Consider the following 20,414-nt stretch of genomic DNA (forward strand, 5'->3'; position numbering starts at 1 on the left):
AGATGGATGCTTGCCTGCCCCCCGAAGCCGAGCACCGCCCCCGAAAAGTAGTTGCAATTGTATTCGTTGGGTCCACCCCGGCTGGGCTGGCGGTGGATTGCTCGCCAGCAGTACAGATAAACCACACCTAGCATACTTCATTTATTACTGCCTCTTCATTGCTTTTCCCCTATATTTCCCTGTAGGAACGGAACCAAAACCCAAAGGGCGTCAGAAACGCCCACCCCAGATATGACGGGTCCAGACTCTGATGGCAACCGCAACCCACCTCCATGGTCCGGGCATGGAGGCACAGATCAGCCCTCTGGCGATGACGATGACGATGAGCGCACAACGCTCCTCGCAGCCAACGGCTCGTATGGCACTCACCACACGAACAAGCCTACCCAGATTACAGGAGAGCATCTGCACCAGCACCATCACCATAACTACTTCATAGACGCAAACGAGTCGGATCTTCTTCTAGCTCGGACAACATCCGCTTCCAGTGCGTCGCCTCTCGCACCAGAACTGCTCGAGTCTACCATGCTCCGGGGCCGCCAATTCTCACACAGCCCCGCCAGGCAACCCTTCTCTCACCAGCGCCCGGCTCTGTTAAGTCGGGCCATGGCTCGGCGATTGCTGATACCGAGTCCGTCGCCGGTATCCACCGACACACCGCTAATGGGAACGCAGAAGCGGCAGGAACCATAGACGAGGAAGCAGCATCAACGTCCACCGCGACGACGGCCAACTCGCCGCCGTCGAGGGAGTTCCTGATCGACACGGACCCGAAGCTGTTCCGGCTCATCTTCGGCAGCGTCCTGCTCGTCTACTTCATCGCCAACTTCGACGGCACCATCATGGCTTCGTCGCACCCCGTCATCACCTCGTACTTCCACAGCTCCAACCAGGCCTCGTGGCTGTCCACCGCCTTCCTGCTGACCAGCACCGCCGTCCAGCCTATTGTCGGCCGCCTCAGCGACACCATCGGCCGCAGGCTCCCCTACCTCTTCGCCATGGCCATCTTCACCCTCGCTACGGTCTGGTGCGCGCTCGCGGGCAGCATAAAGAGCTTCATCCTCGCACGGGCCGTCTGCGGGCTCGGCGCGGGCGGCATGATCAGTCTGGGTAGTATTGTTATTAGCGATATGGTGAACATCGAGTAAGTTTAATGGGCTCTTTTTTAATCCTAATTCCCCCTCTCTTGGTTTCTCTGCATCAGTATTGTAGCCATTTCGATGCCGGGAAGATCTGAAGATATGTGGCGGTGTGGTAGCTAATGTTTCATTCTGTCCTCCTTGCCGCACAGACGCCGTGGCACGTATCAGAGTTTCATCAACATCACCTACGGCCTGGCTGCCGCGTCCGGAGCCGCGCTCGGCGGCGTCATGGCCGATACCCTGGGCTGGCGATGGGAGTTTGGTATACAGGTGTTTCCCCTCTTGGGATGCTTTGCTCTCGTGGCCTGGACGATGCCACCCGACTTGGGTCTGTACGTCGAACGGGAAACCTTTGTCGAGGCCGTCAAGGCTTTCGATTGGCCGGGAACTGCCCTCCTCATGAGTTCAACCATGTTTCTCATTCTAGGCTTGGTGAGATCCTTTGCCCTCTTCTTCTTGTTCCATGTCCCATCTGGTGTGGATGCCAAACTAACACATATATCCTAGAACCTCGGAGGCAATGTCCTACCATGTAAGTCACTGCCAGGAAACTCGATGATATATGCACTGACACGCAGCCAGGGTCTCACCCTTTCACCATCGCCTCGTTAGTAATGTTCGCTATCTTGTTCCCTACTTGCTTGTATGCCGAATCCAGAGCACAGAGGCCCATCATGCCACTGGAGCTCCTGCGTTCTAGCCCCCGCGCCAACCTGGTGTTTGCGAACTTCGTTGCCTCTTTCCTCGTCAACGCGGTTCTGTTCAACGCGCCGCTCTACTTTCAAGCCGTCCTTCTCATGAGCGCCACGGCCTCGGGACTGCGCCTCATCGTCCCCGTCGCGGTTGCCGCCACCATCGGCACCCTGACGGGATTTCTCATCACGCGCACGCAGCGCCTCAAGTGGCCTCTGACCCTCGGATCCATCGGTTATGTGATGGGGACCGTATCACTGGCCTCGCTGAGGCGCGGTTGGCCCTGGTGGGCGTACTTGCTGATCCTCGGCCCTCGGCCATGGGCCAGGGCTTCCAGTTCCCGGGGACCTTCATCGCAGTCCTCCGCGCGAGCGCTCAAGCCGAACAGGCCGTCGTCACTAGCACCCTGATGCTCTGGCGCGCCCTCGGCAACGTCATGGGCGTCGCGGGCAGCAGCCTGATCCTGCAGAACGCGCTGCTGCGCTACCTGCGTGACTACGTCGGCTCGGACGGCACCCCGCAAGGCGACGAGGCCAAACTCAAGCTCATCGCCAAGGTCCGCGCGAGCGTTGAGGCTGTCGCGGCGCTCGAGGACCCCGTCGTGCGCGAGCAGGCTGTGCGCAGCTACGAGTCGGCGCTGCGGATGACATTTCTTTGTTGCATTGGGCTGGCGCTTGTCAACATGGCGCTGCTCCTGCCCGTCAAGCTGCCACGACTGGGAGCTCGTAAGCAATAGGCTGTAGAGACTATGTACTTCATATACGTGAAGGACCAAGAAGCGTGGTTGAGAGAAGCAAACGGCTTGGAGGGCTTCATGCAGTCAAAATTAACTATGCATGCCTACCCACATGTATCCTTAACCTTGCCGAGACAGATGACAGGCACGGCTCGAAGACGACAGGGCTAGATCCGAACCTACATGTTTGGAGTATCAAACTTGGGACGAATCCTATTCTTATGCTCTCCTATTATCATTCGCCCTTGGATATAGTGATCAGTGAATTAGATACTGACATGAATGTAATAACCGCGAACTTGAAACGCTCAATAGATACTATGACCCCCAAAAGCTGATCAATGCCAAACCCCTTTTGAAAGCTTATTCACCCCGTCTTTTCTTCTCTCCCTTGGTGGATGTTCATGAGCCTTGCCATGGCGTAGTGTGGGCGACAAGCAAAACTTGACAATAAGGCAAAATCAAAACACACAATAACGGCCGTCGGATCACTGCCGGTGCGGATGTGCTATTTGACGTAACCTACTACTATCATGTTCCAACCATTTCGACGTGTCTGGACTGCAACGCCGTCCCGCGTCTTCGGCCTCTCAAGAAGGCCCTCGTGTTCACGGGCATTCGAAACAACACGGCTTGGTTCCGTTGGCAAGATCTCCTACATCTTATCTACGTCCCAAGGCCTACCTAAGCCTCATATTGGCATTGCCAAGATTCCGCCTATCTCACATCTCATGTCAGCTTCCAGGGTTTGGCACCGAATCCCGACCTGGTCCTACTGCAATGCAACATTGCAAGACGGATGCACCGGGTAGTCAGACACCCCCACTGCGGCTGAGATGTTTGAGTCGTCGGCGCCTCCTATACTTTACCAAATAACAGACTTGGTCCCGCAGTAGGCTTCTAGAAATGATCTGTCTCTTCGGCCGAGTGGGTCATCAAGACGTGGCGTCCATCACGGAGAATAATGACGTAGCACTGCAACAGGCTGATGGGTTGGAATAGGGGAAGTCCATTGGCTAGGCAGGAAAGACACTTCTAACCTTACGACCCGTTGCAGCTTGCTTTGGTATAGTCACGCATCCCGTCTTGGCTGAAACGCAAAAGCAATTCTTCATCCACGCTGTTAATGATTGCCCTCTCATCATGTTCCGCTTACACCCGGACGAAGGGTCGGGTCCTGAATTAAAGTAAGCCTCTCTTCTCGGGCACCTTTGTGTTCAAGATTTTATATCCCCCCTGTACATGGATCCTTGAAAATTTGCCCATGTCGAAGAGTTCAGTGCGCTGCGGCAAAGAATTGATGCATCATACCGAACCTTGCTGGAGGAATGCACGGCTCAGCTAAGCGCTACAGCCGCCGTCGCATAGAGTTGGCGCCACCTTCATGCAGCTTACGCCATGTACGAACAAAGTAAGTCCGAGCATTTTGTCTCGTGTGGCATTCGGGGTGTTGTCTTTAGATTTCCAGCACTCCTGAGTGGTGGATGAAGGAGACAGCGGAAAGGGATCGAATGAATATGCTTAGTGAGAGGAAGTAAAACATACCCTTACCATCACACAGGAAGCATAGACGGCAGCGCGCCTTTACCAAAGCAGAGCGACTCCAGAAACGGACTCGATGAAGCGGAAGAAAAAAAAGATCAGCGGTTACAGAGTGGTTAGTAACAGACACGTCTGCGCCTCCTCGACTAGGCCCTCGGGCAACTCCTACGTAGGTAGTGTACGGGAGACGCAACCGGACGTCAGAAATTAAAGCCACCAAGCAAGTTATCTGCCGTGGCGATCTGAGACTCGGGCTTATGGCACGGGGTGTGTGCAGGTTGTATTTGTCTGGTGCTGCATGAGTCCCGTATCGGACAATGTCCCTTATGACGACATCAGTAGAAGACAGCACCTGAGGCCAATGTAAGTTGTTCATACTGAGAATTGCAGAGTCGCCAAAGGGGGTATACGTTGCAGGCGGCCGAGAGGCTCATGTGTAGTCAGGACCACCACTAAACATACTTACATATCTATGGTCCGCCTGGCGGCTGAGATGCCTATTCTCTTTGCCTACTCTGTTTCGCAGTCTTCGGAAAGACGACTAGTCTCGAACCCAGGCTACGGCATTTGACCCGGCGGCCTCAGCGAGACAAAGCCATTCGAGCCGTCGGTTGCGTAAAGCAGCATGTACGGCATAATCGCCTTCGACAATCGCCGGAAGCCTCTGACGGCCGAATTCCGGGCCGAATTGAGAAAGTATCGGAGAGGCTCGGCCTGCAAGGATGTCGCACCTCTCGATCGAGGTGCAGTGGCAAGCTGGACGGCACTCCCTGTGATCGGTGCCAGCGTCTCGGGAATACATGCCTATACACGACAAATAACAATAGCCAAGGCCAATGTACTGCAACAACAACAACAACTCCTACCCAGCGTAGTAATCATCATGGCAACAACAGCAACACCAGCGGGTCGACGTCGCTAAACGGCAGCACGCAGGACGATAACCAAGACAAGAATAAGCAAACCACATCGCCAAACACCGTCACACCAGAGTCGTCCAATGCGGAAAATGGCGCACTGAATGCCTTGGATAGTAATAATCTTTCTACCGGGCCAAACTATGATGAATCACAGTCTTTGCTGTACGATGCCCACGAGTTTGGACTAGACGGATGGTGTCAGCAGCTCCAGGACTTGCCATCGATGGCGGATTTTGCGTGGCCACAACTCGATGCATCGCCAGCTAGCACTCCGAAATCTAGCAGCAGTGCACCGCTGCGAGACGATCCACAGTGCCCTCCTCCTCTCACCTTATTCCAGGAGGCCCAAGTTGTAATACCGGGAAATGGTGGTGGAGCGTGCAATCTACCTTCTGCGCCCCAAACCTGCGGGGTCTTTGAGGAGAACCTGGAAGAAGGTCAAAATGGCGATGTAGGGACCAATACCGAAGACGCTGCTGCAGTATCATCTTCGACACATTCGTTCCTGGAGTCCCCGGGCGGCTGGCCGCTGGCGCTGGAAGAAGCGTCCGGGGCCGTCACTGGCCATCACTGCCAATGCCTACAGGGCCTGACATCGTCCTTATCCATGCTCCGATGCTCTCTGGCCCGATACCAAGGGGGTCTCGAGGCAGATCTCGGCATTCGGGCCAGTGACGTCAGCGGCGGCAGCATGTCTAGTAGCCAGGTCAGGGCTGACGAGTTTCTCGAACTCTTCGAGAAAGTATTTGAGAAGCTACGGAGGGCGGAGACATGCCCACTGGCGTGTATGCTATCGCAAGACTTGGCCATCCTTCTCCTGCTCGTGGTCGAACAGCTGGTGGAGCTGTTACTGGGCTTCGCAACCGACTTATTCATAGGCAGTGCCGCATCTTCCCTCAGCAGTAGTGTTTTGGGGCCTGAGGGTGACGAGGCTCGTCAACAAAATGCCGCGGCCGGGAGGAGTGGTAGTAGTAGTTGGCGTGTCAGCGTCGGAGCGTTCGAGATAACCGATCCCACGGAGCACCAGCTGCTCGTGAAGCAGCTGCTCCAAAACAGGGCCCAAGGCCTTGGCGCGTTCATCGCCAAGCTGAGTGACATGATGAAGCATAAAGGATTGAATGGTCTCGGAACCGACCTAAGAAGGATTCGTGAGGGTTTATGCAACACGTTACAGAATTTCAATTAGATAAAATGACAGAAAAAGGCCGGTATTCCTAGCAAAAGCAAGCGTGACGATCGTTGCATGGTGGTGAGCTCAGATGTGTGGTGAAGGAGGGAAGAAGTGCTGGATCGCCCCCGCTAGCCAATTGGCGGGGTACGTTAGGTAGGTACGCCCTCAAGCCCTCAGGCACTTGGGCATGTGCTAAGTCGGAGTGTGACGTACCTACGTGTAACATTGAAGCAAATGCATGCAGTGCGGAGTGAGTTGGACGTCTATCTGTGTTTGGAAAATACATTCAGAAACTCTTTTATAACGGCAGACCAGGGCCATCCCATTCTATCTCGGTATAATATAGTCTACATATTCCGCGGCAAATTGATGCATTGGCAACGCGCAAATCCCCCCTCACCGTGACAGATACATTGTCCGTGTCTCGTGCACCTCGTGCCCCTCGGGGCCTAGATATCGACCCGTCTTGAAGCTGATCCCACAAATGCACAAGTTAGCAAACCCTCGAAATCGGACTCGCTCCTTTTTGCAGCAAACCTAACTTACCTCCAGTGCAGATTCCCCAGGGCAACGCAGCGGCATATCTCAATGAACTTGAGCACCTCTCTATCGATGTCCTCTCCGTAAGGTGGCAAAGCTGCTAGAGCCGAGTACCAACGTACGTAACAGTCGTTGATCATGTCACCAATCTTATCCACAGCCTGCTGGGCTGACGAGCCCTGCTCCATGAGCAGTGAGATCAAATTGTGGTCGACGCCCAATTCCTGTTAAACGTATTAGCCTCTGTCTGGTCCGTCCTCTTTGAGGGCTACACACCAGGTCTTTCCGATAGGATAGAACATCGTTCACACTAAGATAAACTGTTAGCAATACTGCGAGAACCATCCGAGGGTCGATTTGCACTCACAGAAGGACAAGGTCTGCCGATATTCGCATGCATTCATGCAGGGAGCTGTGGGAAAAGACGCTCTCAGGAAGCCTGACTCCTTGGCCAAACTCGGTCACGGAGATGGCAGGGTATGCCCCAATCGTTCCCCTGCGCATGTCCAGATATGTGTGCACATCGCGACTCAGGGCCTCTCCCCTGGCCATCTGCTGGACTTGTATCACCAGTTGGTTGAAATACCGTTGGTGTTGCTCCTTGTAACGCTGTTGTAGCTCTGTTTGTTTTCAGCCCCCCTGTTTTTAGTCTCGGTTGTTTTCCTACGAGTTCGTTGTTCCCTTACGTACCTGGGAACCCCTTTCGCCTTACTCGATACCAGCAGGTCTGGAAGACGTATCGGATGGGGTTTTCGTCCGGACTTATGCGCGGCGCGTCGTCCTCCATAATGGCCATGGTCGCATCTACCTCTTTCTGTGCCGCAATAGGGTCGACCTTCAGGTGACCTTCATCAAATTCTGCAAAATGGTTCAGTATGGCCAAGGGGAGATGCTGTGGGAATCATGGCTTAACCTACGATCATCAAAAAGAAACACCTGGGTTCATTGGTCAGTACGGCAGACAGGTACAAGGATGTGCTTGATATAGTGTGCTTGATATAGAGCGAGAGGTATCAATGGCAAAACGCGGAAGAATGTAAGAAACCAACGAACCCAGTGGTTCCAATCCAGCATCATTCGCAGGTCTTCTTCATTGGCGTCTGGTGCCCATATGGAAGCAAGGTAACACAAGTCAACCTTTGTATTTCTCGCACTCATCTGATCGCTCATTCCCATGATGCTACGACATGATTAGTCACAGGGTTTTTTGATACGCTGTAGCTTCTTCGGAAAAACAAATAGGATTACCTTGCGATCCATCTGTCACCTGCGGCCTTGACCGTGAAGTAGTTTGGGTTCACCACTGGCTTCGAGGACATGATGGACGAGAACAAGTCGGGGACTCGGACGGACCGCCTCTTCTCGGCTTTCTCAGGGGCCGCAGAGGCACATGATGGCTCTGTCGGAAGGGCATCGCCGGGTTGCACCAGAATGGAAGAATCCAACCTGGAAGGTGGTAACTCGGGTGACATCATCATGATTGTGGAAGCTGACATGTAGGTAGCCGCTGACAAGCAAATGATTTCGACTTGCTGGGAAGACGTAGTCCGAACTCGTTCTTATACATTTTCGTGTAACGGCACACGAACCTGAGAGAGAGGCCTTACAAGGTCATCTCCATTCCCGAGGAGATCAGGTTTGTTCAGAGTACCAGGGTTGTGTGACAGGGGCAATTTGCGGCTACCAGCCAGGCAATTGCCCGATTAGGCAGTCCATGGCGAGGAGATACAGAAGTTGGGGCGGTGTACGGCCAATTAGAGGAAGAATCTCGCGGGGATTCTTGATTTGGCAAAAGTGCCGGTCAATCAAGCAAGCGATACGCTGTGTTGTGCTACACGTTTTTCGCGTCCGGTGAGCTTTCTAGAGATGACGAGCCCTCGAGCACTGCAACCGCGCAACTGACAACGAGCTTGGACATACCGAATGGACTATGCCCCGGGTTCGGCCCCGGAGTTTCCAAATGTGAAAATTCCCTTGTGGCTAGTGGCAGTCCAGTCCTGTAATACGTGCTTGCGTCCTCTTGACTACGGTATGTTGGCCAGCTTAGTCACTATCATACCGGATAGCATAGAGGGTGGCAGTTATCTTTACTAGACCAGGCTCTTTACCAACTTCCTTCCTTCGCACCTTGACGTCCCCCTTGCCCTGCATGCTTGTGTCGAACCCATAGTGTCCGCTAGAGAACAGTGACGATGCTGTTGCCCATCTTATTCATATCGGTAATCATATTCGTGAACCGAAAAAGAGCATCCTGTCTCGTTTTCTCGCCAGGCACTGTGTTGGTGCACTAAACGAGGGCGTTGAATCCGAAGACGAACGGGACGAAATCTACCCAGTACATTACATAGACCAAGCCGCCATCATTCGATCTTCTCTCATCAGCTACACCTTCCGCTATGAGGATGTCTTAGACGCCCAAGATCTACGGGACTCCTTGTCCCGCCTGCTATCCTCTGGGGACTGGAGGAAGCTTGGGGGAAGGCTCCGTCGGTTTGTGAGTGCGAAGCCCAAGTTGAGAGGAATCCCTCCAAAGGCCCATGTCAGAAAATGCTAACTCGAACAGAAAGGGGGAAGACTAGAAATACATGTCCCACGCCGATTCAGCCACGACCGGCCGCCTATCCGGTTTTCCCATGTCAAGCTTGACTTGGACATGGACGCCCACCCGCTCGCCAGACGGCTTCCAGCCAAGACCGGCGACATGCCGTCGATCCACGAGGGCTGCCGCCTATTCCGCGAGTTCAGTATCCCATCAGCGCTGCCGAATAACATCAAGCACTACCTCTCTACCGACGAGCCGCTGATTTGTTTACACGTCCACTCTTTCGCCGATGGCACGCTGGTGAGCATCACATTTCCGCACTTGCTCGCCGACGCCATGGGAATGGCGGGCTTGCTGCAAGCTTGGAGTGGCCTTCTCCGTGATCCTGCCCATACATCTCCGATGCATCTCGCGGGAGCTAGAGAAGACGTCGTGGCACAGATCGGTACTGAGGGCGACAAGACAGCGAGAGATACCAAATTCGCTCTGGAAGACAAGCAAACGACGGGGATTTCGTTGTTACTCTTCATCGCGCGCTATGCCATGGACCTTTGGGCCCATCGTAACGTCGAAACACGACATATCTACTTACCCGCCGGGTTCGTAGCACACCTCCGCTGTGAAGCCGAAGAAGAGTGGATGGCCGATGGTGCCGATGACGGCAGCACCAAGCCCGTACCTTTCTTGAGCGATGGGGACCTCATCACGGCCTGGGGCGCCCGAATGGTTCTGTCTTCTGCATCGTCCAAGGGGTCGGCTCTGATCTGCAATGTCTTTGACATGCGGAAGCGCCTCCTCGGATTATCTGCGCCATCATCATCTTCGTCGTCGCCCTACCTCCAGAACCTGATCCTCCCCAGCACGACCTTCCTGGACGCCGAGGAGGCGCGCACCCTGAGCACGTCCCAGATCGCGCGGCGGGTGCGCAGGGCCCTCGTGGAGCAGACGACCGACGCCCAGGTGCGCAGCCTGATGCGCATCGCGCGCGCGTGGTTCAGTCGCCTCGGAACGATGCCCTTGTTCGCGCGCTGGGACACCAATAGGGTCTTTGCGTGCTCGAACTGGTCCAAGGCTCGATTTTTCCATCACGCGGGTCTCTTCGACCCTGCTACAACTGCGAACACTACGGTTACTACTACTCCTCTTAGCAGCCACCAAAAAGAAATGTACGAGAACGACGATGCCTGCAAAAGCAGCGTGAAGAAGAAGAATAAGAAGAAGAAGCCTTTGGCGTTCTGGGGCACCACGCTGGCAGTGGATGATACCCCACGGGATGCATTTATCGTATACGGGCAGGACCATGACGGTGACTACTGGGTGCACGCATATCTGCGAAAAGAAACGTGGGACTTGATTCAGCTTGAGTTAGATCAATACGGTATAGCGTAGGTAGTAGGTATGGTATTCAAGCATCAACAAGATGTTGATTGTAATGAATTTACGTGTATTCTCAGCCGAGTTAGGCAGCTGCCTGCGTACCTACCTAGGTAAATGTAGGCTAGGGAAAGTGTGACGTATACTTTAAGGTATATTCATAAGTGCACATGTGTACTTGCATAGATGAAATGAGTAGTATCTGCATGATGTGAGCAATTGCATCGCGATTTGCCTCTTTTGGATAGGCCGGTCCGGTTAAGACAAGTCCAAGTCCAAGTCCAAGTCCAAGTCCAAGTCCGTATTACTTCCGGGGCCGCACTATTCGAGCCCCAAAGCAGGGAGATGCGGCTCAACGCCCAGAAAGGGGGAGGGAGGGCAAATACGCAAAGGCAAGGCAAGTCAACTTGTCCCTAGTTTGGCCATGAGTCCCGTAGCCGCTTCTGTTTAAACAGTTGACCAGAGGCGGCTTTACGTACGTGGCTGTAGCCATCTCACCAGGTTTATCCTTTGACGAAAGTCACCCATACAAGATCTGAAAGGCTACCTAAGTTGAGCCCTCGTGTGCTGCTACCCACAGGCAAAGATGGGCGTGGATATGTCCATGAACGGGTGGCAATACGGCCACTTCGACCTTGCCCACGCTTCGGTCGCTCTGTTGGCCGGCTATCTCGTTTACGGGTTGCTACTCGCCCTGTACCGGCTGTACCTGCATCCTCTGGCACACTTCCCGGGACCCAAGATTTGCGCCGTGACCGAGTGGTACGAGTTCTATTGCTATATCGTCAAGGGAGGGCAATGGGGGAATCAAGTACAGAAGATGCATGAGAGATATGGTAAGCCACATGGTTGACTGAACAACTACTGCTTAATTCTTGCCTAACAAATGATGGAACCTGTCTAGGTCCTATTGTTCGCACCAGTCCGTGGGAGTTGTCTATTCGCGACCCCGAATTCTACAGTCAGTTATACGTGGCCGCTTCAACTCGTAGAACCAACATGTGGCCCCGGGGTAGAGAGGGTAACGGGTTTGAGAGTAAGTATGCCGTTCCCGTGAAGACATCTGTGTTGTCGGGCCTAAGGGTCTACCAATTGATAAGTACCGAAGTCTGGGCTCATACATAGGCTCTGGTTACAGGTTCCCACCATCTATCAGTCCCGCACGATCTGCATCGCTCACGAAGAAAGGTAGGCTTCTTCCTGGCGCGATTCCAACTACACCGCTGATGCTCGCATAGCACCTCGAGCCCTTCTTCTCACGCCAGGGTACCACGCGAGTCGAGCACATCATCAAAGATGAGGCTCAGAAACTGAATGCCCGGCTGCTCCAACTCAGTGGCTCTGGCACCATCGTCCACTTGGATCATGCGATTGCCGCCATGACGGGCGACATCATCGGCTTCACAACGTGCGGCATGCAACCAAACCTCATTGAAGAGGCAAACTTCTCACCCTCGTGGTATGAGCTCATGGTGAAAACGACCACCATCGCACCCCTATTCCGTTGCTTTACGTGGTTGAACAGGTGCGTCTCTTCCTCTTCATTTTCTTCGGGAGGTAACACGAAACTAACCAACCCAGAATCATACAGTTTCTACCCGCCTCGGTCATAGAGGGCATGTATCCGGAAGGTATTTCCAATATGATGCTGGGCAAGGCCGGGCGCTTGTATATTGAGAGGATCAAGCGAGAGCTGGATGGCTCGCCAGCTGAGAAGCGAGGTGAAAAGAAATGGAACTCGGCGTTCCACCAGCTCCTCTCGAGTGATATACCGGAAGAAGAGAAATCCACCGAGCGGCTCCAGGCCGAGTCCATGATCCTCCTGTTGGCCGGGACGCTTGCAGGGGCGCACACCCTGACCTTCGTCCTCTTTTATCTGCTTGCCAGCCCCGTCATGGAAACGCGGCTGAGGACCGAGTTGGAGAGCACTTTTGCCCTCGCGGCTGCCGCCGGAACGGGGCAGGAGATGCCTAGCTGGACCGAGCTGGAGAGGCTGCCGTACTTGACAGGCTGCATTAAGGAGGCGTTGAGGTCAGAACCACTACATGAGCACGAGAAGAGCCATTTGTTGCCCGAAAGGAATCACTACTGACAAAACGGCTTCAGATTGAATGGTTTAGTTGGCAACCTCGCGAGGTGCTCACCCGACAAAGAACTGGTGTACAAAGAATGGGTAATTCCCAAAAACGTAAGTCGGTTGTGCAGATTCGCGTTTTGGCGGAAAGGAGTGCAGTCCCCTTATAAGCACGATTCGACAGTATTAACGTGTATGCCACCGGACGCAAACAGGTTCCCGTGGGTATGTCCATTCGTGCCATGCATACCGACGCCTCCGTGTTCCCGGACCCGATGCAGTTCAAACCGGAGCGCTGGGTGGGCGAATACGATCCGAAGATGGACAGGAACTTTGTCCCTTTCACCAAAGGCTCGCGGAGCTGTCTTGGATCTAAGTAAGTACTTCATTTCATCCCTTTTATATGTTCGTCTGTCCACCCCGAATCATTCCGCGCGCTAAACAGTTCACTCACTCTTCCTGCGCAGCCTTGCTTGGGCAGAGATGTACATTGCTACTGCCGCGTTGTTCGGGCCCGGAGGCCCTAAGATGACCTTGTACGAAACGGATGAAACGGATATCAAAATTGTGCGTGATTATATCATGGGATTTCCGAAGCCTGGCACTCGAGGCGTTCGCGTTCGCGTGGGGTGAAGGAGAGAGCTTGTTTAGTTGTGTGTCCGCCACGAGGACTGATCCTCCGTGACGTTGTATTGAGATAGAAGTCGTTTAGTAACATATACGTTTCTTCTCCTAAACTCGGTTTTCGCCGCTCGTAGCCTGGGAATAATGCTAAAAAGCAAAACCACCTCGTGATCCTACAAATTGCCTTGTAGATTCACCTACTTAGATAACAGCACCCGATAAAAGCTGCATTAACTATATACTAATGGTTCACTGACAAGGAAGTAATTCGATCTCCTTAATGTCGTCGTCCCATTAACGTGCTTTGTGGGTCTGCACTCAGTCTATTGCTCAGTCTACAGGCGGCGATACATAATCTATCTAAATACCATCAACATCGTCATGAACGGCCGGTGGCCGTTTCATGGGCCACTCTTCGTCACTTCTCTCCATATGTCTAGCTTGATTGTTGAAAAAAGGAATCATGAAAATTCCCAGGCCAATACATCGTCTCAGTATGTCATTTCGCACTCTACCATCGAGTCGACAGTGACTTGAACATGTGATTTGATCATCGCATTGCCGCAGTCTTTCCAAGTGACCGTGGTGGGGTCCGTCGCGTGCAGCGTGAAGTTGAAGTGGGTGAACATATTGGAAAAGACCAGATACGACTCCATCCACGCGATGCTAAACCAACAAGTCGTCAACATCTCAACCAAAAAAGGAACGTGGGCCCGTGGCAGTAGGGAAGGGGAGAAACGGAGGAGGGGGCGATATGCATAGATCAACTTACTTCAAACCAATGCACGACCTGCTGCCCTTGCCAAATACGACCAGCCAGTGGTCGAGGCCGTCGTTCTCGAGCCAGCGCTCCGGGATGAACTGCTCCGGGTCGGGGAACAAGTCGGGGTTGTCGTGAACCGCGCGGATGGCCGTCGAAACCGACGTCCCCTCGGGCAGATGGTGCCCGGCCCAGGTGATGCCGCCTCGGGGTACCACGCGAGGGAGGATTCCCGGGACGGGCGAGGAGAGACGCAGGGACTCCTTGATCACTGCCGTCTGTTTTTACCCCTTTTTGTCAGACATTGTTCCGACGGGATTCTTGTTGGGCACACACATGCGATGCGATGGATGACGTACCAGGTAAGGCAAGTCCTTGGCTTGCTTGTAGGTCAGGAGCCCACGCTCGTTGCGCGGCAACGGCGCGAGCTCCTGACGGAGCTTCTCCAACTTCTCGGGGTGGCGGAGCAGGAAGTATGTACCCATGCTCATGGTGTGGGATGTCGTGTGGGTTCCGGCGAAGGCGAAGCTGTACGTCTCGTCCTCGACTGCCTGGTGCGTCAGGGGGAGCCCATGGTCCTCTGGCCGGAGGAGCAAGTCGATGACCGTTTTCCGGCCATCCTCGGCCTTCTCGATGCCTGTTTGGTGTTCCGCGGCGCGGTCGGAAATCCATTGTCGAACGTTCTAATAACACGTCATGGTGTCGGTCAGTTCAGTCTGTGTGTGTGCATATCTATGCAGTAATAACAGCTGCAACTCCCGGTGGGAAGAAAACTGACTCTGCGGAATTCGAATTCGCCAGGGAGAAGTTTCTCGGCAAGGCGGGTAGGCATGCAGTCTGCCAACCATATCAAGACAGGGAAGTGCTTCAAGAGAAAGAAGCTTTCGGAGAAGGTGCGCAGCGTGGCAAGGAAAGGCGGCTCCTCCTCCTCGGCATCGATGAGATTGAGCGATCGGTCGCACAGGACCTTCATGATGGTGTCAATGGTGATGCCTATGTATAGGCGCTGGATGTCGAGCACGCGGCCGGCGTCGAGGTGCTCTTGGGCCTTGCGCATGGCGTTCTGCACCACGCCCAGCACCACGTGGGACAGGGCTTCCATCGACTTGGCGGAAAATAGGTTGTTCACCATCTTGCGGCGGCGCCGGTGGTACTCAACGTCCACAATGGCCGGCAAGGCCTCCGAGATGCCGCCCGATGTCTGGAAAAGGCCGGGTCCTTCGCAAAGTTGGAACCCGATGAGTAGACTCTATATAAGAAAGTGGATGGGCTCTCAGCGATTTGCAAAGTACAACATGAATGGAACTAAACTCGCAGAATGGTATGTTGTGTGCTGACTTACTCGTGAAAGAAGTTCGGGTCGCTAACATGAACTCGATCAGGGCTGACACGCACAACCGGCCCTGCGCTCTCTCTCGTTAATTTCACGCGTTCTCGCTTTTATGTGTAGGGTAGCCACATGACCAAATGTGGAAGAAGAATGCTCGACTCACCATACTTTGCGTGTATCCGAGGATATGCCTTGACATAGTTTCCTCCGAGAATGACATCCTCATAAAACTCGTACCAGTAAGAAACCCTGGCATACCAGGGCCCAGGTATTTTGCTCAGAGGATGGAACCACAGCCTCTGGACTGTTATGAGGACGGAGTAGAGAGTGAGCGCTACAAGGGCCAAGCAACCCCATCCCTGGAGGCTACTAGGCAGTTGTATACCAGAAAGGAGGCCCATGGCGCCAAAAAAGTGTCAAGAGGAAATTTGCGTGATGAGGGCAGACGTTGGTCGTGACGAAAGGATTATCAATTTCTCTTTTCTTTTCGAATCTCCGTCCTGAGTTCAAAGCTACCAGCAGTTACTAGCGAGTCTGTCTAGGAATATATGGGCATAATTGAAAGGTGGATGTTTAGACGAACATAGTCGCCACTGCTATGAGGTGTACGTCAGCCCGTCGTGCTCCTACGACACCTTCGGAGAACACCTATTACCTAGATGGGACACTGCTTGTCTTATACCGAAAGTAGGCCGCGCCGGTGGTCGGTCCCGATGTAAGCTGCCAATTTGGGCAACCCCTTCTCCAGATCCGGCCAATCACAGAGCCTCGATGCAAGGGGGAGAAAAGAGAATACCGCCAGCTGCAAGGTACCTACATCGATACACGGTAGTAAAATCCGCAAAGGGTACCTTTTCTATGGCCCCTGAGACCTTTCTCATTCCCAGCTGTTTTGTCGCTGCTCGTGTATTATGCGGAGCTATAGCATTTGAGTCACTGCTATCAAGAGTCGGCAGTTTCCCAGCTTACTGGTGAGCCTGCTGCCGACTTCACCAAAAGATATAACTTAAACAAGTGTTATCTTCATCGACACTTACTCAAGCCGTACGACTTGTTGCATATAGAAGCTAATTTCGTATAAATGACATCCAAACCAATGAGGACAAATGAAAACTAACAGGTATATTGTTCAAATCAACCAGATCGCTTGCAAAAGCGCACAAAGAGTTTCGGCTTCCACCACAGCATATGCACCCGACTATCTTGCAACAAGTCAACTCCTTTACTGACAAGTTCCAGGTCATATGACCAAAGTATTTTAGCCAGGACCAAGTTCAACTCCATCCACGCGAAGCTGTAATCAAGTGCAAAAGGCTAGTCAGTCTACAGCCACGGTCAGTTTTGGCATGATAAGTGACGACTTACTTCCGCCCTAGACAGTCTCGTGGACCGAGAAGGAATGGCCTGCTGGCTTCCTTGACGTCGGTCGGGTAGAGACCGAGCCAGCGCTCAGGCCTGAACTCCCAAGGTTCTGAGAAGTATTTCTCATCGTGTGTTATGGTCCAGGGGCTGACGTTGATTTCAGTCTGAGTGGTGGGAACGGCCAATTAGCTCCAAGACCCAAGAATACTCCGCCATACCCCAAGAGAAGTAGCTGGCTAGCTCTACTACTTACCCCCGACGGTATATGATATCCGTGCAGTTCGAAGCCTGGTGAAACTCGTGGCGCGCCACCAGACGCAGGTGGAAACAGCCTTAGACCCTCGTTCAGGACGGCTTGAAGGTAAGGGAGTTGCTGTGCCGCGGTCGCATTGATTTCGTCGTAGGACTTAAAGGCACCACGGATCTCGTCAACGAGCTGTTGGAGCTTCTCGGGGTTTTGGGCCAGGAAGCAGGTCAACCCAGTCAGTGTTGTTGCCACCGTCTCCCCACCAGCGATGCTGTCCAGGAGCCCAGGTGTTAGCACGGCGTTACGACAAAACGGGACCATGAGATGGGATAGAGGTAATCATACGTCAAAGTTGAGACATGAGCAGTCATTTCTTCCTTGCCCACTTCTCCATTGCGAACCTTTTCGACGAGCAAGCTCACAAAGTCGTTCCGAGACCCTTCTACAGAGAGTCGCCTAAATATCAGAAGTGTCAGGACGCGCTATACACATAGTTCCGAACCAGGCCTTCATATACAACTTACTTTTCGACCTGCTGACGGCTGTAAGCAGAATTTTGATTCCTCGTCAAGAGGGCCGACGGGATCAAGAAGCCCAAGGCCGCGGCCAACCAGCCAATGCGCCGTATGTTGTCAACAATTGTGATGAAGTACACATGTTCCAAGACAATATCGGCCCAGAAGTGTGGCTTGCCTACAGACGGTAAGTGATCAGACATACACGCTGACGCGCTGTGGAGCAGCAATATTGGTAAGCTCACCTGTATCGAGGCTATGGAAGCTTTCGCCAAAAGCCATCTCGCCAAGGATGTCGAAGGAGTTCATTTCGTACCACTTGGTCATGTTCAACCCACGGGAGCCCGGGCCCCCTTCTCCCCAGGATCTTGACAAACTTGTCGACGACGCCGGTGATGATCTCCTCCTGCCCCAGGAGGCCGCGTTGCGAGAACGCCGGGTTGAGCATCCTGCGCATTTTACTGTGCTTCTTGGGATCCCGCTCACTCCCTACGCACTTGCTGCTGAAGCCAGCCGCGAAGACTTCGTAAAACGGCCCTTTGGGGGCAATCTCTTTACAGGGCAGCGGGTGGCCATAGATGGCTTTCCATGACTCCACGCTGGCGAAGGAAAGCTCGTTGGGGGCGACGCGAACGATTGGGCCTGTGCTTAGTTAGATTTCTACTGTACTTGTGGGATTTCTCATCTTCCTCTCTGGTATCTAGACAGATACTTTAGAGAGCGGATCTGGACATGGAGTACTGATTTACCATATTTGCGGTGGGCCTTGGTGACGGCGACATGAAACTTCCCCCTAGATGTGTGCCAGAAACGGAAGAACTAATTCATTCAGTCGTCGATACTCGCCCAAGGTATTATGTTTATATCGAACTCACGAGAGAAGCTCGACCCACCGTGGGGCCGGGAAAGTTTGCCAGAGGATGAAACCAGAGGTTGTAGAAGCACGATGCAATGAAGCTCGCCAAGATCTGTCGTGCAAGGGTTAACAAATCATACTTGCTGCTTGTTTACTAGTAGCTGACTTACAACACTCGGTATAATGGTCACAGTAGCTTGCCAGCCCAACTCGAGCAACGGGGTTGGGCCCTTAACGGGAAGTCCCATGTAAGTCGAATTTATTGCCATGGCAGAGGTAACTGGTGTAATGAACGAGGTTAATAGTAAATCACCTAGAGAATAGATCGTAATGATGTTCATTCACATTCACAGGAGTTGTACAACCCCGTACACACTTACTGACGGCACTGCATTGGTATTTACACAACGGAGTATGTGCAGATGCAATTGCTGTAGTGCTTACATCGACTTAAACAAGCAACTCCGGCGTAACATACGGGACGTGCCGTCCCTACCAAATCAGGCAATCCCCTCCCTGCCCAATCTTCCATGTTTTGGCCTATGACAACCTGGAAAACCTCCGGAGATGACGGACTTAATGCAACAGTATGGACTTAAGCCGCCCCCTTGCATAAGTGACACCAGTCTGGTATTTCAAGTACGGTACAGTCCAATACTTAATTAAATAAGCAGTTTCTGCAAACGCTGGTAAAGGCGGAGGAGCTTCCGTTCCTCTAAATACTCGAAAAGAGTACCCTTTCTCAGCCCGTCTGCTCACCAAATACCGATTCGCCATTCTCCCGCCATGGCCTCACAAGCGCTCTATAAACTGCCAGAAGATGCAGTCTGGTTTGGTGAGCATCCTCTTGGACCACTTCGTAATCGACAGACTTGACTAATTAATTGCTCGGGTAAAAAACACAAGTCACCGGATCATCGTCGGGCATCGGTCTGGCCCTTGCCAAGCTCATCGCCTCCCACCCTACACACCGCCTCGTAGCCACGGCCCGAGACTCTTCGAAACTCGCCACGGAGATTGCGGCGACCACGCCGGAGCGGGTGCATACCGTCGATCTCGACGTCACTTCAGACAAGTCCATCGCCGCCGCTCTCGACTCGGCCGTCTCCAAATTCGGCCGCGTGGACGTGCTCGTCAACAACGCCGGCTACGGCCTCATGGGCGACGCCGAGTCGGCCCTGCAGCCCGAGGACCACGCCAAGGCCCGCCAGGTGGTCGAGACGGACTTCTGGGGCACCGCGACGCTGTCGCTGCACGCCGTCCGCGTCTTCCGCGACGAGAACCCCAAGACGGGCGGCCCGGTGGGCGGCGTCGTGCTCAACGTGACGTCGCTGGGCGGCTTCGCCGGGTTCCCGGGCAGCGCCTTCTACCACGCGGCCAAGTTCGCGGTCGAGGGCTTCACCGAGAGCGTCAGCAAGGAGGTCCGGCCCGAGTGGAACGTCCACTTCTGCCTCGTCGAGCCGGGCGGCACCCGCACCAACTTCGCCGGCGCCGGCACCATGCAGTGGCTGTCGCCCCATCCGGCGTACGCGGCGGCCGACACCCCCACGCGCCTGCTCGAGGGCTACGTCAAGAACCCCGACATGCAGAAAACCTGGACGCCGGCCGAGAGAGTAGCCATGGCCATGTACCAGGTGGTCGCCCGCGCCAAGGAAAAGGCCTTGCCCTCGAGACTGCCACTGACGGCGGGAGCTTGGCAGGTCATCAAGGCCGACATCGCGGCCGTGGACAAGGAGCTGGAAGAAGTGAAGGAACTGAGTTTTTCGGTTGAGGTCGACAATACGAACGAGGCTGGCACTTTCTTGGAGAAAACGTTTAACTAGGTAGATAAGGGAATTTCCCGTTCGTGAAGTGTAACTAAACCTTCAAAGCTCAAGTTCCAGCGAAGTAAACCTTAATTACAAGGGGGAATGAATAGCCATCGGGATATATGAGATCACGAAACATGTTGTGATATTTAAGATCGTAACTTGAATGTATCATGGC

General features: G+C 53.6%; 8 protein-coding genes across 8 annotated transcripts; 5 read left to right on the forward strand and 3 right to left on the reverse strand.

Annotated features, from left to right (window-relative positions):
- Positions 1–231: 231 nt before the first annotated feature.
- PG997_008424 (major facilitator superfamily domain-containing protein) lies at positions 232–2,571 on the forward strand (the record flags this gene model as incomplete). The annotated part of the gene is made up of 6 exons (XM_066812739.1): positions 232–487; positions 583–1,144; positions 1,292–1,574; positions 1,650–1,674; positions 1,725–2,074; positions 2,107–2,571. The coding sequence occupies 6 exons, from the start codon at positions 232–234 to the stop codon at positions 2,569–2,571; spliced, it is 1,941 nt and encodes a 646-aa protein (XP_066668081.1).
- Positions 2,572–5,256: 2,685 nt separating this feature from the next.
- Positions 5,257–6,219, forward strand: PG997_008425 (uncharacterized protein; the record flags this gene model as incomplete). The annotated part of the gene is made up of 1 exon (XM_066812740.1): positions 5,257–6,219. The coding sequence occupies one exon, from the start codon at positions 5,257–5,259 to the stop codon at positions 6,217–6,219; it is 963 nt and encodes a 320-aa protein (XP_066668082.1).
- A 533-nt stretch (positions 6,220–6,752) lies between these two features.
- On the reverse strand, positions 6,753–8,222 carry PG997_008426 (uncharacterized protein; the record flags this gene model as incomplete). Its single annotated transcript, XM_066812741.1, has 6 exons — positions 6,753–6,968; positions 7,021–7,054; positions 7,112–7,364; positions 7,435–7,636; positions 7,798–7,924; positions 7,993–8,222. Coding segments are annotated over 6 exons (1,062 nt in total), but the record flags the coding sequence as incomplete, so codon positions are not given.
- Positions 8,223–9,397: 1,175 nt separating this feature from the next.
- PG997_008427 (uncharacterized protein) lies at positions 9,398–10,675 on the forward strand (the record flags this gene model as incomplete). The annotated part of the gene is made up of 1 exon (XM_066812742.1): positions 9,398–10,675. The coding sequence occupies one exon, from the start codon at positions 9,398–9,400 to the stop codon at positions 10,673–10,675; it is 1,278 nt and encodes a 425-aa protein (XP_066668084.1).
- A 571-nt stretch (positions 10,676–11,246) lies between these two features.
- Positions 11,247–13,367, forward strand: PG997_008428 (uncharacterized protein; the record flags this gene model as incomplete). The annotated part of the gene is made up of 7 exons (XM_066812743.1): positions 11,247–11,508; positions 11,565–11,696; positions 11,799–11,848; positions 11,899–12,217; positions 12,274–12,691; positions 12,919–13,110; positions 13,202–13,367. 7 exons carry the CDS (start codon positions 11,247–11,249, stop codon positions 13,365–13,367), a joined length of 1,539 nt encoding a protein of 512 aa, XP_066668085.1.
- A 482-nt stretch (positions 13,368–13,849) lies between these two features.
- PG997_008429 (trichodiene oxygenase) lies at positions 13,850–15,849 on the reverse strand (the record flags this gene model as incomplete). The annotated part of the gene is made up of 5 exons (XM_066812744.1): positions 13,850–14,024; positions 14,131–14,396; positions 14,478–14,801; positions 14,897–15,336; positions 15,612–15,849. The coding sequence occupies 5 exons, from the start codon at positions 15,847–15,849 to the stop codon at positions 13,850–13,852; spliced, it is 1,443 nt and encodes a 480-aa protein (XP_066668086.1).
- A 733-nt stretch (positions 15,850–16,582) lies between these two features.
- PG997_008430 (Cytochrome P450) lies at positions 16,583–18,697 on the reverse strand (the record flags this gene model as incomplete). Its single annotated transcript, XM_066812745.1, has 10 exons — positions 16,583–16,742; positions 16,814–16,974; positions 17,064–17,328; positions 17,403–17,513; positions 17,582–17,750; positions 17,818–17,890; positions 17,958–18,214; positions 18,322–18,391; positions 18,448–18,540; positions 18,599–18,697. 10 exons carry the CDS (start codon positions 18,695–18,697, stop codon positions 16,583–16,585), a joined length of 1,458 nt encoding a protein of 485 aa, XP_066668087.1.
- Positions 18,698–19,214: 517 nt separating this feature from the next.
- PG997_008431 (uncharacterized protein) lies at positions 19,215–20,251 on the forward strand (the record flags this gene model as incomplete). Its single annotated transcript, XM_066812746.1, has 2 exons — positions 19,215–19,263; positions 19,335–20,251. The coding sequence occupies 2 exons, from the start codon at positions 19,215–19,217 to the stop codon at positions 20,249–20,251; spliced, it is 966 nt and encodes a 321-aa protein (XP_066668088.1).
- Positions 20,252–20,414: the final 163 nt, after the last annotated feature.

The sequence above is a fragment of the Apiospora hydei genome, assembly GCF_038363865.1.
Source record: "Apiospora hydei strain CBS 114990 chromosome Unknown utg000006l_segment0_segment0, whole genome shotgun sequence".
In the NCBI taxonomy this organism is placed as follows: domain Eukaryota; kingdom Fungi; phylum Ascomycota; class Sordariomycetes; order Amphisphaeriales; family Apiosporaceae; genus Apiospora; species Apiospora hydei.